The sequence below is a fragment of the Marmota flaviventris genome, chromosome 5 (assembly GCF_047511675.1).
Source record: "Marmota flaviventris isolate mMarFla1 chromosome 5, mMarFla1.hap1, whole genome shotgun sequence".
In the NCBI taxonomy this organism is placed as follows: Eukaryota; Metazoa; Chordata; class Mammalia; order Rodentia; family Sciuridae; genus Marmota; species Marmota flaviventris.
Window position 1 is genome coordinate 43,144,780 of NC_092502.1, and position 18,266 is coordinate 43,163,045.

At 46.1% G+C, this 18,266-nt stretch overlaps 1 protein-coding gene across 2 annotated transcripts in view; it reads right to left on the minus strand.

Moving 5' to 3' along the window:
- The window catches only part of Mcc (MCC regulator of WNT signaling pathway), a 264,056-nt gene that overhangs the window by 23,091 nt on the left and 222,699 nt on the right, over nucleotides 1-18,266 (minus strand). For both annotated transcript variants that reach the window (XM_027941081.2, XM_071612192.1), the window contains exons 13-15: nucleotides 10,170-10,404; nucleotides 5,973-6,179; nucleotides 2,038-2,138 (exon numbers count right to left, since the gene is read on the minus strand). In XM_027941081.2, coding sequence (XP_027796882.1) covers nucleotides 2,038-2,138; nucleotides 5,973-6,179; nucleotides 10,170-10,404 — 543 coding nt within the window. The remainder of the gene's footprint in view (nucleotides 1-2,037; nucleotides 2,139-5,972; nucleotides 6,180-10,169; nucleotides 10,405-18,266) is intronic.

Here is an 18,266-nt window from a genome sequence, read left to right on the forward strand (position 1 = left end):
TCTGAATGCACACAGAAAAAAAGCTGCTGCCAAAGAAAGAGGGGATTCAGAGATACTCTCTATGGGGAGCAGGAGGAGACCAGATGCTTGGGTCAGATCTGCAGGCTTGATAGTGGTTATCAGCCAGGAGGAAGAGAAATACCAGAAGACGAGCTTCTGATACACTCAGCCAACAACACTTCATAGGACCTGGCCACGTGTCAGGAAGGAGGCCATGGTAAGCAGATGTTGTACTCACAAACAGGCCACAGGGAATTTCAAGTGTGAGATGAACACACAAACCAGATCCACCAAGAAGTTAAGGAAAGGCAACACCCAAAGTCACAGTACTCAATACAAAAAGAATTTACATGAGAGGAAACTGAGTTTACATAGCAGACACACCAAGATTTAAGAATAATAGCCAGTTGTGGCTAAGGTAGGAGGATCCCGGGTTCAAAGCCAGCCTCAGCAATTTAGCAAGGCTATAAGCAACCTAGTGAAATCCTGTCTCAAAATTTAAAAAAATTTTAAGAAGGGCTGGGGATGTAGCTCAGTAGTTAAGTGCCCTTGGGTTTAATCCCTGGTACCAAAATAGTAACAATAATAAGTATAATGAATATCCTTAGATGCAAGAGGATAATATCATTTAATTTTAAAAAAGAGATGACTTTATCACCAAAATAAAATAAAATAAAATAAAATAAAATAAAAAACATATAGCCCAAACACCACCATGGACATAACTAAAGACTAAACTAGTGATCTGGAAAACTGAGCTAAAGAATCACTCTATGAAATGCCACAAATATCCCATAAATATGTACAACTGCTGTGTGTCCATTAAACTATATGTATGTATGTATGTATATATGTAGACATACAAAATCTCTTTAGAACTGTAACTCTCTGAAAGAATAGTCAATAGCCATATGCAGCTACTGAGTACTTAAAAAAATGTTGGCTAGTCTGAACTTGGGATTTTTTTTTTTTTTCTGATATCGGGGTTTGAACCCAGAGGGCTTAATGACTGAGCACATCTCCAGCCCTTGTTTATATTTTATTTAGAGTCAGGGTCTCACTGAGTTGCTTAGGGCCTTGCTTTTGCTGAGGCTGGCTTTGAACTCGAGATCCTCCTGCCTCAGCCTTCAGAGCCACTGGAATTACAGTGTGCCACCATGCCCAGCTGTACTTAGGATTTAATGTAATACATAAAGTACATATCTGGTTGAAATGATATTTTTAATACATTGGGCTAAATGTGTTCTTTTGTAGTTGGACACGATAACTTTTATTTATGTGGTGCCGAGGATCGAACCCAGGGGCCTTGCACATGCAAGGCGAGCACTCTACCACTAAGCCATAACCCCAGCCCCTAAATGTGTTTTTAAAATGAATTTCACCTGTTAATTTTTTTTTCATGTGGTTACCAGAAAATTAAAAATTACATGTGTGGTTCATATTACATGGACAGTGCTGCTATGGAACCCAAAGCAAAAAGCAACAGTAAATATGAAAAGTTAGGATATAGAAGATACAGCTGGATGAACTCTATCTGCCTCTCCTTGCAAAAGAAGAAAAAGAAGGTAGGAGAAGACACACTGAAATAACAGGGAAATTTCCCAGGACTGAATAAATACATGAGGCCCCTCACTGAAAAGGGCCACCAGTGCTGAGGGAAAACAGTGCCACTAAAGGTGGCATGCAGGTAAGGGTGCCTGTTTTCATGTCACTATGGGTGTACATCATCCCAAAGGTTCTAGCCACTGCAAACAACCTAACAGCAAAGGAAAGGAAGAGACATCTTTTTATCTGCAGATGGGATAACTGCCTGCATGACTCCCCTCCACCCACCACTCTGCTTTTGAAAGGCCTAGCACAAACTTGGCTTCTCCATTTCTGGCTTCCAAGGCCTGGGCAAAAGTAGAACATAACTAGCACTTTCTCTCCAGGCAGTCCCGTGTGATCAGGAAGAACTGACATGAGCAGCCAAGAGAGCCCAGAACTACGTCTTCATCTGTGGGATAAGTCACAACGGGGTCGTGGAAGGGTGCTTACCGACGGATGGCGTTGGCGAACTCCGCAGCCAGCTCGCTCTCACTGCATGTTGTCCTTAGTTCAGCCAGTGACAGAGCTGGGGAGGCAGCATCAGCACATTCCTGAGGACAGCAAACACATTCTTGTCAGGGCTGAAACCAAGCCTGAGAGCACCTGGAACTCAAATCTGCTGCAGAGCATGTAGGATGAACAGCGTGGGGCTGGTAGCCTCAGATCGGGGTGTAGGGGAAAGCCTGGTAGCAAACCATAGGCAGCCCCCTCTGCTCCCAGACCTCCGATTACCTTTGCAGGCTGCTTGGCCCCAGCCATAATGACCCCCAGTGTTCTGAGAGCCCACTGGGGTCTAAGCCCACCACATACATTCCCTCATGGAGTCCTCATTAGGACCCTCTGACGAAGGTACTACTGTTATCCTCACTTTACCAAAAGGAAAATCGTCACAGAGAGATCACACTGCCCTGTCACCAGCCAGGAGATGGCAGCTCTAGGACTTAAATCCAGGCTGTCTGGCTTTAGATGAGTCTCTTCAAATAAGCAATACTTATGAATATCCTAGTTGCCCCATCCTACTTCTCCTGGGGAGAAAGCCAGTCTTCTCTAGATTTAGGAGCTTTACTGGGTTCCAAGTAATCATCTGGAAAACTCAAGAAAGGAGAAGAATAAATGCACCCCATGCACCTCACCTTCCCTCATGTAGTATTATCAGACAGGGACTGTGTATAATTTGAGGTGAATTCTCCCCTTTTGCAGCTGAGAAACATAAGAAGCTAGAATTCCTGAATCCCAGAGGTAAGACTTCACAAGCAGCAAGCATGCCCGTGTGACTGTTCTACTTTACAAACAGAGCTGCAGTGACACTGCATAATGAGGTGGCCATTGGGAAGGAACTCATCAGATGATGTGCTCAATAGACATCTGTACTGAGGGTCTATCATGCTCCAGGCCACAGAATAAAAAGCCTGTGATCTGTTGCAGGAGATGGAATGTAAACAGAAAATTCTATCACTGTGGGATGAATCCAGTGCTGCAAGTCCAGATGACAGAAGCCACCCTTTTTCTCAGCCTACTCTCACAGAGAAACAATACCTACCCCGAGGGATCCTGGGCAGCAGCACACCCAACACCTGAACGCTCTTCTCTCTGGCGTGCCCTCTACCTGGGCTTGCTCCTGCCATCTAGCTGTCCTCACAGAGCCAAGCCTGCCCACAGCAGCCAACGGCATCTGTGAGATCCCATAATACCCTTGCTTTTTGTACATCCAATCTCTGATGTTGACATTCCACACGACTCCTTAAAGACAGGGACTGCCTCGTCTCACAGTGCCTCTCGCTGAATTTATGTGGTAATGCCTGTTGTGTGTGGACAAGGACTGCAAAAACAGAACACCACTAGGAATGGATTTTGGACCCAGTTTATTAGCTGGAGGGAAGTTTTTAAACAAGCAGGGACATCCACCCAATGGAACAAGAGTGGATGTTCTAGACCCAAATGTGGCCCACCTACCACCCGGTTATATACAGCCCACGGGTAGAGACTGGTTTTTCTTTCCTAAAAGTCATTGACAAAAAGTCAAATGAAGAATATTTTGTGATGGCAGACATTGCATGAAATTCAGATTTCAGTGTCCATCAAGAAAGCATTAATAACAACAGCCACACCCACTGGTATCCCTAGGAGGGCAGGGACATGACCCACAACCCTAAAATATTTACTATCTGCTCCTTTCCAGAAAAGTTTGCAGATCCCTGCTATAGATCCTCGGCCTCATCTCCAGCAAATAAGACCAACAAAGAAGACTAGCCCAGAGGGGAGATTTTATTGAAATAGTAAATAGATACAATATTTGAAAATAGAGTAGGCTGATTATCAAATATTAGATCTATTTACTAAGTGAATTTCCTAACACTTATGAGAGTACATGGGAACCCTCATAAAGCATCTTACTGTAATGTTAAAAAAAATCATCTGGCCTTCTCTATCAGAGAAATTTCTATATTTTGAAGTACTCCACCAAACACAGTGCTTCCCCCAGTCAAAATAAATACCAAGTATTAGGAGACAATGCTTAGCTCAGGGGGCCTTTGGCAGGAGCCTGGTGAGTCCATCCCCACCATATCCTCAGAACACACACAGACTAGAGCTCTGTCTCTCAGGCTCAGTCCCCAGTTGACCACTAACAAACTTGAAAACCTATTAAATATTTTGAGGGTGTTTTATGGGACAGAAAATATGATCATATGACTTGCACCATGTAGGGTGCTGCCCCACATGACTCCCCAAGCTCTGGTTCACTTGCCAGTGTCTTTTCCAAAGCTCATACTGTATCACATCACTCCCTGCAGACAGACTCTTCCATGGTTCCTCACTGTCCTCAGGAGAACATGGCTGGCTGACCCCTCCACCATCGGTTTCTCTTTTCTCTATATTCACATATGCTGTCCCACTGGCCTCGAGTGTGTGCCTTCTTCCCCCTAGTCCTCCAGACCAGTCCATCCTCTGGGGTCTCGGTTTAGAACCAGGATCATTTCCTCCAGACAACCTGTACTGAATCTTCCTCCAAGTCTGAACTCTGTGGCCAACTCACGGTCTCCCATAACCCTATAAGCTGATACCGGAACTTGGAACACCCCATAACTCCACTCTGATCATGTCTACTTATCACCCTCCCCTTCAGAATATAAATTCCTGGAGGACAGTCCTCATTGGTCTACCATGGGGCTGCCTCCTGCAGCTTGCCCAGGTCCTAGCATACTATGTCAGATGACACTCCTCAACTGAATGGATTACTGAGAGCAGCCAGGGTTCCACGAGAGCTGGCATGACTAGGTGCCAGGCTGTGTGCTCTCCAGGTTCCTTACCTGGAGTAGGGAAAGTTGTAGCTTTGGCCATTTGTGAAGCATGCTGCAGAGCTCTGAGGTATTTAGGTAGTGATAATTCATACCATATGGCACCAGCACTGTCCCTTCCTTCCTGGGTACCCAACTCTCCTGGAGACCTCCCTGCCCTTGTGCTGAGAGGCCGCTTACAAAACAAGTCAGCATATGCCCACAAATTCTAGGTCTGAAACAAACTCAGTTTAGGAGAAGGTGCATTTATTAGTATGAGGCATAGAATAAAACAGTACCCCAGATGAGGAATATAATTCTTTAGGGTCCAGAGCTTGCTTCCCCCCCCACCCCACTTTCCTTTTTCAATGCAGTTATTTGGAACAGAGAAAGAATGAGCTTGGATTCTAGGAAAAAAGACCTGGGGAGCTGATAGGTATGCAGGTTTACAAAATTATAACACCAGACACACACACACACACACACACACACACACACACACACACAGATGTTGTACATGCTCTGTAATCCAAGGCCGGTCCCCTCCTCCCCTGCCCTCAGGCTGCTTCCTGTTCACCACCCACTGTGGCTGAAATGCTGCCAGGGCAGAGGAGGCAGGCAGATGAGGGGAGGCCAGCCTGTCAGCCAAGTGTGGGTTAAAGGCTGATGCTGCTGTTTTCAGCTGGAGACCCCTCGCTTCTTTAGAGCCTCACCTTCCTCATACAAATGGACACAGATATTCCTTCTTTAGAGATGAGAGATCTAAGGAGATACTAATGTAGTGATTAGCCCAGAAGTACCACAAATCAACAAATGATGGCTGCAGGATGCAGGGGGACTATAAGAAGGTGAGACCAATATCAGACCACTGGGCCATCGCACAGACCACTCCTCTGATTAGACTGCCACGTGTGAAAATGTTTTGTGAGATTTGTTTTTTTCAATGTGGATTTGGTTTCTCAACGCTCAATGTCATCCTGTTGGCCATCTAGGAAAGACCAGCAGCTCATATCCAAACAAGGAAACTGAGGCAGTCAGATAGAGACGTCAGTGGTCAATGGGCAGGAAGTACCACCTGAGCCAAGGGTGCCCTGTGCCACCCAGCCCTACCTTGCTGGGCTTGTCCTTGCTGCTGCTGCTGGTGGAGCTGAGGGACCGCATCCGCTGTTCCTTCTGCTCCTCCACCTCAGACTTGAGGTGCTCAATGTGCACCAGGTAGGCCTGCTCCTGTGCCTCGCGCGTGCTCAGCTTCAGCTCCAGGGCCTTCTTCTCTTTCTCCAGTAGGTACAGTTGTGCCTTCAGCTCAGCCATCTCCTCCTACAGAGTGAGGAGCACAGGGTGTATGAATGCCTGTTATGTGCCAGCACCAAGTGTCATGGGGGTCTGGCTACCACCCAGGGCCTGCGATAGTGATCACTCTGAAACTGGGAATAAGACCACTGGACAGAGACAGGACTGATGTGTGGACAAAGCTATGTGCTTTGTCATTCTAGGGACTAGCAGTAAATAAATGGGTACAAGTCATAGGAAAGCAGATTTTGGTTCAGTGTAAGGAAAGCCTTCCTAATAGTTCTTAGGACCCCCAATGGGCACACTTGCCTTGTTGGAAACCAGTTCTCTGGCATATAGAGGCTGAGCTGGAGCAGCCCAAGGTTGCATATCCATGTAAGAAGCTGGGTCTCATTGGGTCTCTTCTGATTTCCACTTTAGTTGCTACGGCACCAAGCTATAATTTAACCACCCCAGATAGCACCCTTGTGACCCTGTAGCTGAGCCATGCAGGTGGGGGACTCCCATCACAACAACATCCTCTACCTTTTGTCTACTTCTGAAGGCTCCAGTGAAAGAAATGGGAATAGAGTCCTTTATACGGGATTTCTCTTCAGATAACTTCTCTTTCAGTGCTGGTGATTAGACCTAGAGTAGCCTTGTGCATGCTAGGCACACAACCTACCACTAAGCTCACCCCCGCTAGATAACTTCTAAGAGAATCTTAAAGGATTCAAATGGTTGTTTCCTATAGAGAGTAAGAAGTGAATCCAAAATGGGACAACACTAACCTTGGACCACCAGCCTCTATTGAGCACATAATACTGTTTTAACGGTTCACAAGAAGTAACTCATTTATTCCTCCCAATCCAGGATGGGTACTATAAGCATTTTCATTTGTGAATGGGAAACTGAGGCATGCAGAGGGACATTCACAGGCCCATGGCTCTGGACAGGCTGGAAAGCCAGAGTTTGAACACAGGCTGTTGGGCTCAGAGCCCAGGCTCATCAACATTAAGCTCTGCTGCTTCCCCCCTGCTTCAAGATGTGCCTGATCATGACCGTGGCCCTTCACCTCTCCTCAAGGGTGGGTCACCACTGTGTGACCATCAGCCTAGTCTCCCCAGTGGTTTATTTCTATGATTCCTTGCTCAAAAGGGCTCTTCAGAAAGCTGGGCTGCCTTAAGATGGACTCACCAAGGCCTTTGGTTCTGGCTTCCCCTGATGGTAATGAACTGGTATGCTCTCCTGGGTTCATGTTTTTACCCTCAAGGTAGTTTAAAGCCTTCTCGGGGATACAGGAGAGCTCAGAATTAATGAGTTCAGAAGACCAAGCCAACTATTAATGAGCTCAGAAGAACAGGCCAATTTTTTTTTTTCTTGAAGACCAGGCATAAAAATCACAATGAAGGGTATTTCATTTTTTCCCATCAGAAGCAGGATTGTGAAGATTCTAGCAACACCACGTATTGAGCTAATGTGCACACTCACTCAAACATAAATGCAAGTTAGCAAGAGGAGGAAAACCCATAGGTCCACAGATGAAGAGAGAAGTCCAGCAAGGTAGACAGAGGTATGAGGCAGGTCTGCAGGCCCCGCCATCTGGGATCTTATCATCTATGCAAGGGTAGGTCCGTGACTCCTTTATCAGCGGGGACTCTCAAAGTATTGTCCAAAATAAGAGACTAGAAAACTTCCTTTCTGGCAATTTGGTTAAAAAAAATTGTCATATCTCAAGCTATGGGGTGAATAAAGAAAGAAAAGGCCCTTTTGAGGAATCAAAACCTCAAACTTGTGTCATATGTATGTGTGGTGGAGGAAATCTTAAGCCAAGAATGTACCCCAAACTAGCAATAAACCTCTGAAACCCACAGGTCTCACCGATCTAAATAGAATCATTCTGCAGGGACAGCAACAACCCAGGGCCCACAGGAGCCCTGGAGACAAGATGTCCACAGATGAGCCTGTACACATGTTCTCCACGCCCCATCACAGAAAATGAGAATGAAGTACAAGGAGGAAGAATCAGTAGTCGCAACAGAAGTGAGAGCTGGCATTCACAGAAGCAGAAGTAACAGAATGTGAAAAACTAATATTTCAAATGATTCATGGAATAAAGGAGTAGGGGTCACAAAGAAAGCATAGGTCATCCAAAAAAGAAGGGCGGATTTTTAAAGCAACCAAGTAAATCGTCTAGAGGAAAGAAGGTATTTACCAAGAATCATATAAAAGAAGTAAAAAAAAAAAAAAAAAACCAAAAACAAAAACAAACCAACTTGGAAGGAAAATTGAGTGTCTCTGTAGTTATATTCTAGAATAAAATGGGTAAAAATCTAACAAAAGCTGCTGGATAATGAGTCTGTACTGGTGACTACGTATTGGCAAACGCGCTGGGGAAAAGGCGATGGGCTGATGCTTAGCCTTGGAGAAGTTCTTGGGAAGTGAACTGTGACAGAACATGGGCAGTGACGACCCCCCATCCTGAGGTTCAGACTATGGGTTGTCTCTTCCCAGCTCTCTGTAATTTTTACTCTTTCAGCAAAGTTCTAAGATCATGCATGTTTTATTTTCACATAGCAAAAGGAATATCAGAGAGCTTTTATGCCACAAAAACATGGCCAGTATAACACTGAATTTGTCACACCACATGTTGGCCACAATATAAAAAGGAAAATTTTAGTCTATAGCCAAAGGAAATATGAAGTTTGGAATAAATAATGGAAGGGTGGCCTCGTGGCTCATGCCCACAGGGAGCAAGTGTCCACAAAGGGGGAGCTCCTAATTGGAGCCACTGTGATTATAGACCCAAGGCCAGGTCCTGGGCAGTGAGAGGAGAGATCAGCCAGCGTGATATGAGAACTCTCCAGGGAAGGAATCTGAACCGAGGGGCTGGATGGAGACAAGCAAGTATGGACATGGAATAAAATGGTGGGCTCCCCACATCGGCACCCACTGCCCAGAGTCTTCCCAGACACAAGTTCCAGCACCCAAGGACAAGGACTTGCTGAGCAGGGTGCCCAAGTGCGTTGAGATAACTACTACTGACAGCTTCTGCCCTCTCTCCAGAGGCAGTGGGGAATCTTTCTGGGGACTGTACTGGTCTCCATGGTAGAGAAATATTGTGGGCTATTGCTGTGGCATTGCTGTGACCCACTCTGCCGCCAGTTCCTAAGCTGTGAGCTGGCTTTTGCCTGAGAATGCCCATGGCATGTCCCAATGCCTGTGAGCCAGGGACATGGTAGAATCCAAGACTCTGCAATTCAGGCCACTGTTCACAAAACAGCAGAGTTTGGAAAGCAGGTTTAGAGAGATGGCTTCCAGGCTCTAATTCTCCCTGATCACCTGGCAGTTCAGCCCAGTGCTGCCCCAGGTTCTGCAAGAGCAACTCAAGCAAGCTCCCACCTCTGTGAGTCAGCAGAGTCACAGGTTAACTGCTTAGCAATGAGTGGCAGCTGTTTTCCCAGAAGCTCCCTCTGCCCTGCAAATGCTGATAGAGAACTCAGCCAGTGGGTGAGCGGCCCAAGATCTTATAGGATATTTGGCCTGAACAGCATCGCCAGACTTCCCTGCAGGCACTGTGGTCTGAGCAGGCTTCACACTGCACCCATGTCTCCAGGGTGTCAAAAACCCAGGGTTCTCAGTCAAGTTCTGCAGCTGGCCTCACCCTGGTCTGGCCCCACCTCCAGTTAACATCAGCATTAGTGACCCAAGAAATACTTCCACACATTCTTGATACTAAGGGTCATTGTAAAAGGACAGAGGCTTATTCTAGCCTGTTGATGTCTGGCTTGGCTTCTCTTGGAGGAATAAGTATTCTAGAGCTCAGCTGAGACACCCCAAAGCATCCTCTAGAATGTCCAGCCCAAATGACCCCTGGACAAATGGAAACCACCCTGTCCACTAGCAAGGCTCTGACTCTACTTTGGGGAGAAGAGGCTGAACACAGATGGGGATGATTTCTAATCTGCTGCTCCCGACCCCGCCCCCAGGCCTGTGATCTCCCCACCAGTCCAGCAGCAGGCAGACCCCACAGCACACCTTCATGGCCATCAGCTCCTGCATCAGCACAGCATTCTCCAGGTCCAGCCTCTGGCTGTCCCCCCGGGGCTTGACGTCATAGCTGAGCGGATCGATGTGGATGCTCTCCAGCTCTAACATGGTCAGCTTGACGGCAGCCCTGTCATTCTTGAGCTGCTGGATATAATCCTTCAGCCTTTGCTCATCTTCTTTTGTGAACTCGGTGTCGCAGCTGCTGGCTGTGGAGCTCGTTGTGCTGAGAAGAAAAGAAAAATACCACATTTCCAAGCCATTATTAATAGATCTTTTCTCATCCCTCTCCCCCAAATTATCTAGATGGTAGTGGGAAAAAAAAAGTAATTTTAGCCAGATGTGGTGGTGCACACCTGTAACTCCAACAACTAGGGAGGCTGAAGCTGGAAGATCACAATTTAAGGCTAGCCTGGAGAATTTAGACCCTGTCTTAAAAAGAAAAGGGACTGGGGATATAGCTCAGTGGTACAGTGCCCCTGGGTTCAATCTCCAACACCACAAAGAATATATATTTTATGACACATAATACTGATACTACCTTTTAGCAAGAAATAGGTATGAAGAATAATAAAAATATTTATACTTTGAGGTAACATTGTAGACTCTAAAATTGAACTACAAGGATAATTCCACAGAAGCAAAAAGATACACATGTACAAAGCTGTTTGACATATATAATCTAAAATAAGGTTTAGTGTGTTATTATATATCAGAAGGGAGAGAAATGATGTGGACATTCTGGTGATAACCATGAGTATGGTAGAGATAATTTAAGTGAGGCAATAGAATGAAAACTACATGTAATAAAAATAGATGCACATGTGTAAGAGATAACATTAAGGGAACAAGAGATTGAAGAATATGATCTATATGGCATGATCTATAGCTATGTGTGTGCACACACACTCACAAGCACACGTATCCCAGAGTGGTAGCAGTCCCCTGGGGTGGAACGTGGAAGGAAGGGTGGTTTTGCATTGATTCCTCTATTGCTTATTGTACCCCAAGAAACAGGTGAGTGTAATATAGCAAGAACAATGCTCAAAGTGGGTGACTTAGTTCTCCACAGCACATTCTTAAGTGTCCAACAGAGGGTCTTGGGCCAATCCAGGTGGCCCTTGGCAGCTCAGGTTGCACAGCAACTGGGTAGGTGCACCCAGCTGAAGCTTGGGCCTGTGTTGGCACAGGAGAGTTTCTGAGGGACAAAATCACCACGGAAGGGAAAGGGCCACAGGAAAACTGAGGCTCAAGAGGGTTCCGGCCTGTCCCAGCAGTGGCAAGCTGGCTCCATTAGCTCAGAATGAGCCATTGCACCTAGGCCGTCCTGAGGTTTCTGAGCCCCGTTGGACTCACAGCAATTTCTCTACCCGCACTGGGCCTGCCTAAGCTTGGCTCACTCCTCTTGGAACTGGTTTTGGAAAAGATGGAAGATTGAATTCTCAACCAAACAGGGCAGGCTGGCATTATCATCACCATTATTACAGATTTAGAAACCAAAGCTCAGAGACATTAAGTGGCTGGCGGAGTCATGGGGCTGAAAGTGGTGTAACACTTGGCTGAGGATTCTTATTCCACAGCTTTGTCCTCTTCCCAAGATTCCTGCAGCTAGAAGCCAGGCAAGAAGCAGGGAGAGTCTCCACAGCCTGCCCTCCGGATCTTGCACTGGAAGGGGGCAATGGGCAGAGGAGTCCAAATCAGCAAGGGCAATTCCACTCTTGCACATGAAGGAGACAAAGCTAAGTGCAGTGGCCTGTGACATGGGAGGCTGAGGCAGGAGAATCCCTAAAGTCCAGAAGTTCAAGGCCTGCCTAGGCAAGACCCTGTCTCAAAACAGAGAAGGCTTCCAGGGAGGCGGAGGGTGAGAAGAGAAGGTGGGTTGGAGCCTTCATGGGTTCACATGAGGAAAAGACCACTTTATGGCTCGGGTGGCCTTTGAGTCAGAGAATAACTTCCAGGACAGCTAACTCCCGAGTACCAAAGACCTTCAGTGTAGCCCCTCAGTCCATTTGTCCCATCATCACAGAAAAGAAGTCACTGGGAGATGAAGTGAGTGAGACCAACCTGACCATCTCACACCACCCCTCGGGCAGTGGGAGGTGAGGGAAAAGTCTGTGGGGCTGGGATACAGCGCCCCGGTACTTGCAAAAACATGTCTAGATGGTGCTATGAAGGCATATTTTAGATGTAATTAACATTTAAGTCATAAGACTGAGTAAAGAAGATTAGTCCCCATAATATCCTCATCCAATCAGGTGAAAGCCTTAAAAGACTGACACCCCCAAGAAGGAAAGAAATCATGCCCCCACAGCCTCCAGACTCAGGACTCAACAAGGACTCTTTCTTGTATCTCCACCCTCACCTGAAGACTTCAGACTTGCCAGCCGATAATCAAATGAGTCGATTCCTTCAGATGGTCGTCTGTGTGTGTGTGTGTGTGTGTGTGTGTGTTTGGTGTGTGTGTAGAAACAGATAGCTACATATAGACAACTCTCGAGCACTCTACTAGATCTTCTGCCTATTGGTTCTCTGCCTTTGTAGAGCTCTAACACTGAAGTGCTGCTTTTACTCCTGACCTGAGCGTCTTACACTTTGTAAGATTTCCACTTTCATCAAAGAAGGTAATTAACAGTACCTGCTCCGTAGAGATGTGGGAAGGATAAAATATCACAGAGGTGCTTAGACCAGTGCCCAGAGCAGGGTAAGCACACAACAAATGTAGCTGTCATTCATTTACTCAAGAAATACCAGAGTGCCTCCTGGGTCCTGGAAAAGTCCTTGCCTGAGCAGAACTCTTATTCCAACAGGGGAGCCAAGCAATTGTATGACTGATGTACTGTGTGAATGACACAGTACCTCAGGCAGTGAGAAGCATAATGGAGCACAATGGAGAGAGACACATGGGGAGGGCAGAGTGGGGTGGGGTCATTATCTAACAAGATCTGCAAGGCAATGTTATAACTGAAGGGACCAGAAGGAGGCAAGAAAAAGAGCTATGGGGATATGTAGAGGAAGACTGCGCTGGCAAAGGACACAGCAAGTGCAAAAGCCCTGCGGCATTGAACTTGACTGGCAGGAACGAGATAGTGGCAAGCCAAGTCAGCCCGGGGAGGAAGAAGGAGAAGAGGTCAGAGAGGAGGCTGTGTACCGTTCCACATAGGATTTTATAAGGATTGCATCTTTTTCTCTAGAATTAGAATGCAAGTTATTGAAGTGGTGACAAAATCCACCTATTACATTTTAACAGGACCCCTCTGGCTGCTATGCTGAGGAGAGACACAGGGAGGACAGGGCAGAAAGAGGGAGAGCCCTTAGGAAGCTATTGCAATAGTCCTGGGGAGAGACCGTGGAAGCCTAGCAGGGTGTGAGCTGGGAATGCAGGGAAAGGATAAAAATAATCATTACTGATCACTATTTTGTTTTCTTCAGGTATCTTTTAAAAAGGATGAGAAGGGGACTGTGCTTGTGGCTCAGTGGTAGAGTACTCACCTAGCATGCACGAGGCACTGGGTTCAAGCCTGAGCACCACATAAATGTAAAATAAAAAGATATTGTGTCCACCTAAAACTTAAGAATAAATATAAAAAAAATAAAAATAAAAAGGATGAGAAGGAAGAAGCCATCCTCCCACACCTTGGGTGCTGTTCCATAAAGAAATGATGCAGCTCAAAGAAGCAGGACTGAGCATACAGTACCCATAGTGCAGGGCCCTGGGGAGCTGGGCGGTACATTTGAGGGTACGAGCTGACACATGAGAGGAACTTCCTCAAAAGAGAAAACAAGGGTCCCTCGCTCAGCATCACAGGAAAGCCCTGTCTACAAACAGCTCTGTGGTGGGTATGCAGAGCACAGGCGGGACTCAGGAGCTCACCTCTGGCTGTCAGCATTGCCATGGAGAGACAGACATTTTCCCCAGATGAATGAGCAGGAAAATTAAAGCAAACTCAGGTGTTGGCATTGTTCAGCAGGCGTTCCGTGGGGCTGAGCATGATGTTTGCAGACAAGGTGGGTTTAGAAAGCAAGGCACTGGGGAATAGCAGGGCTTCTCTTCTACTTAGTTGGAAGGAGCCTTCAGAAATGAACTCCTTCCCCATGAAGCTGGGATTCAGCCCCCCAAATCAACTTAAACCTCTAGCCTTTCCTTTCATTGAAAATTATCTTATAAAATTTCAAATGCATAGAAACACAGACAATAACCAACACCCACATGCCTGCCACTTACATGACACTTTGTTTTCTTCTACTACTGTTTTTAGAAACACAACTTTCATACTTGAAGCACCCTCAATAGACTTTCATTTGAAATAAAAATTGCAAAATTCAAATAGGACTAAGAGTCATAGTACTCTTCATTATTCTGCAGACCTTGAGTGATACTTCGTCAGATTTTCCACTTAGCAAGGTCAATCTACCTCAAGAGGGATCCCTGGGCTGGCCACATTAGCGATGCCTGGGTTCTTGTCAGGATTACACATTCCCAAGCCTCATGCTTCAGATCCAGAGAGTCAGGGACTCCACTAGGTGGCCCAGCAATCTGTGTTTCAATAGAGATTCTGATGCAAGTTCAAGTTTGAGAACCACTTGTCTACCCCACAGGATAAACCAGCATCTTCTCAGTGACTGGACACCCTCACATTTTCTAGGTAGAGGCCACTATGCTCCCAGGTTGCTCGGGTGGATGCCGCTGGCTTCCAGCACATCTCTGAAATCAGTCTGTAGATTCTTCCTCTGGCCCTTCCTAACCTCACAGGCCTTAGTGAATTACACAAAATTTCTACACTGCAATAAATAGGAACACTAATGGTTCACACTTCCCCAGGCATGAAAAGGACCAGCTCATGCGGCCACAAAGCTCTTGTTCCAGGCAAGGAGCAGGGATGGGGCCACTTTCCAGATAGCTGGGCCAACAGTCACACAACACCCACCCCAGACCTAGGGATCCTCGAGGGGTCAGCCATTGCAGCCATCTAGAAAACCCCCATCTGAGAAGAAAAGTAGTTTCCACTTGTATTGACTGTTTGGGAGAGCTGGGTGTGGTGGACACCTGTAATCCCAGTGACTCGGGAGGCTGAGGCAGGAGGGTTGCAAGAGGTCAACAACCTCAGCAACATAGCAACATCCTAAGCAACCTAGTGAGACCCTATCTCCAAAGAAAAAATAAAAAGGGTCAGGGGATATGGCTTCATAGTTAAGTGTTCCTGGGTTCAATCCCCTGTACTCGCCCCTCCCTCAAAAAAACTATTTAGAGGAACAGCTGGAGCTGATCCCTGGTTGGGTAAGAAGGCTTTTTGCTATAAGCATAATTTTAAGAAAGGAACTTAAAAAAAAAAAAAAAAAGATCTCAGTTCACAGATCTGACCCTGTTGGAAGCTGACAGCCTTAAACTGCTCTTAAGCAAAGGAAAGTTGAATTTCAAGATAAGCACCACAGCCCAGGGCCACTCCAGCCTCCCTCTTTCCTTTCCAGGACACCAACGGGGAAGAGATCAGGCGAGGTTAATTACAATCCTGCTTTATGCCCTTAATGTTCCACCACAGAATATGATTATGACAGTGGTGGAGGGAGGGGCAGCCACTGGCCTTTCCTCTGGCCTCCTGCAGACAGGCACTGCAGCCTCCCAAGGGCCTGCTGTCGGCTGCCGGGTGGGGGCTAAGTCATCCATTAACTCTCCCAGCTTGGAACGCAGGATGAGCTCAGCTGTCAAGGGGAAATAAATCACTTTCTGCAGGCTACATTATCCCTCCTCTCCAGGGTGGGAGGCTGGAGGTGTCTGTGAGCAGGATGGGGGAAGGCTGCAGATGAAGAAACCCCCAACCTCACTGATGGCACATGCTTGTGTTTTGCTCTGATTTTTTGAGGAGCCAGGCAGGTTACATGGGTGTCTTTTGGTGATGCTCTGCTGGAGGTCCTGTCGTGGTAGCTCATTCTGTATCTGATCATGTCGCATACCCACTGCACATGTAGCCGGCCTGCAGCTCAGTGGAAACATACAGCTGATCGGCTCAGGACCACCCACCCTGTGCCTACCCTGTCCACTGTGGGAAGTGCTGATCCAACTAGCTATCCATATCAAATATCATCTCATCTGTCCCTCTGTACCAGGTCCCATCTCTGTCCTCAAGATGACTCCCTATCTTAACCATTTAAGAATGCTTAACCACTGAGCTCATCAGATGAAAAATTCATTCTTATTTAGCTTGCCTAGGCAGAAAGCTAGAAGGATAGCCATTTTCTTTTGCCTCAAAAAATCACAAAGTTTTCCTGGACTTTTTATCAGCATCTTACTTAGCATTGGTTGAGATCTAATTTCTACCAAGGAGCAGCTCATTTTTAGAAAGGAAGTGCTATGTACCTAGCCACCTGCATTGCTGAGCATGTGAAATTGATTTGGAGGAGGGTGTTGGTCTCAGTGACACTTGATACTTAAGCTACTCCTAGGTGGCCTCATTTATCCGAGTGGAAAAGCCCTGTCAACTGCCTTTATCTTTTAGTGTTGTGCCGAGGGTATCCCCAGCCCCCCCACCTTTTTGATAATAAAGGATTTTGCAGCAAAGGACTAAAAACACTAAAAAATTCCAGGCATCCTAGGCTAGGATGCTCTTGAATGACTATCAGAATTCTCTACAAGAAACTGAGGGTAAATGAGGGTAAAGTACTTAATAAATTGTCTTGCAAAATATGGGTATGAAAGAATATGCAGTCAGATAGAGTCTTCAGGAACTGCCTAGGTCCAGAAAGCTACTGCAAACTTAGTTGATGGTGGAAGCCAAAATAGGAAGCAGAGACGTTTAGGAGATAAATTCTGCGTATTCATTTTTTAAGGTGCCATTATAATGGCGTTGGAAACAAGGCATCTCTAAACAAATACTAACCCGTTCCTGATTTGGTCAAGGATAATAAACCAAGATAGACACCATACACACCTGACGGCCAAATTGAGAACATGTATGCCACACCACACAGTGTTCGCAAAGGTGTGGAGGGAGAGGCCCTCTCATACGCTGGCTGTATAAGAATAACTGGATTATGTAGGGAGGGCTATTTGACATTGAAAACATTAATCATTTCTGAGTCCACTGATTCATCTTAGAACTGGTCCCACAGAAACTGCACAAGAGGGACAAGCATAAGGACAAGGACAGTGGCTGCAGCAATGTCTGCAATAGTGGAAAACTGGATACAAACATCCCACAAGAGGAACCTGTTGAAGTACACAATGGTATGTCATCTGATGGAAAACCATGCACTACTGAGGAGCATGATGCATATGCCAAAATGTCTGAGAATATAACACTTAGGGGGAAGCATGTTTCAAGACAGTGCACAATAGGATCCTTGTGAGGTTAAAAATTAGATGTTGTCATGTTTTTATGGACAGTATATTTTTTTAATATTTTGTTTTTTAGTTGTAGTCACAATAATATTGTAGGACACAATACCTTTATTTTATTTTTATGTGGTGCTGAGGATCGAACCCAGCACCCTGCACATGTCAAGTGAGTGCTCTACCACTGTGCCATAACCCCAGCCCTGGACAGTATATTTTTAACGATACCAGATTTGGTCCACAAGCTCTTCTGTTGAGATTCTCTCCTTTCCTTCTTCACCCACGACACCTGTGGGAGTGGCTATAACCTCACTCTGCTATGGCCACTGTTATCCCCCATGTTTTTTTTTTTTTTTTTTTAAATCACTGCCTTACAATTGTACACAGTGGTGGCATTCATTGGTATACATTCACGCATGCATACAATGTAATTTGGCCATTATCATTCCATTTGGGGTTTCTCTTACTTGGTGCCCATGAAACCTGTCAGCCTCATATATAAATGAAGGTGTTGTGCTGGTTCTGTCCCCTGGAGAAGGCTGCTTGCAATGAAGAGAACGTCAGTCATGTGCGGGGGCCACACAGGCTGGATGTGGAGGAGCCTGGTGCTGCTTTTGTTTGGGTGTATTGTAACCCTCTACCCGCTGCCTTCTGCTCAGCTATGCAGCTTGTACATAGAAGACCTGATCTCTTTCCAGGGAGATCCATTTCTGTTTAAGCTATTTGGGCACATTTCTGTCCTTGGCAACTCAGGGTCTTTC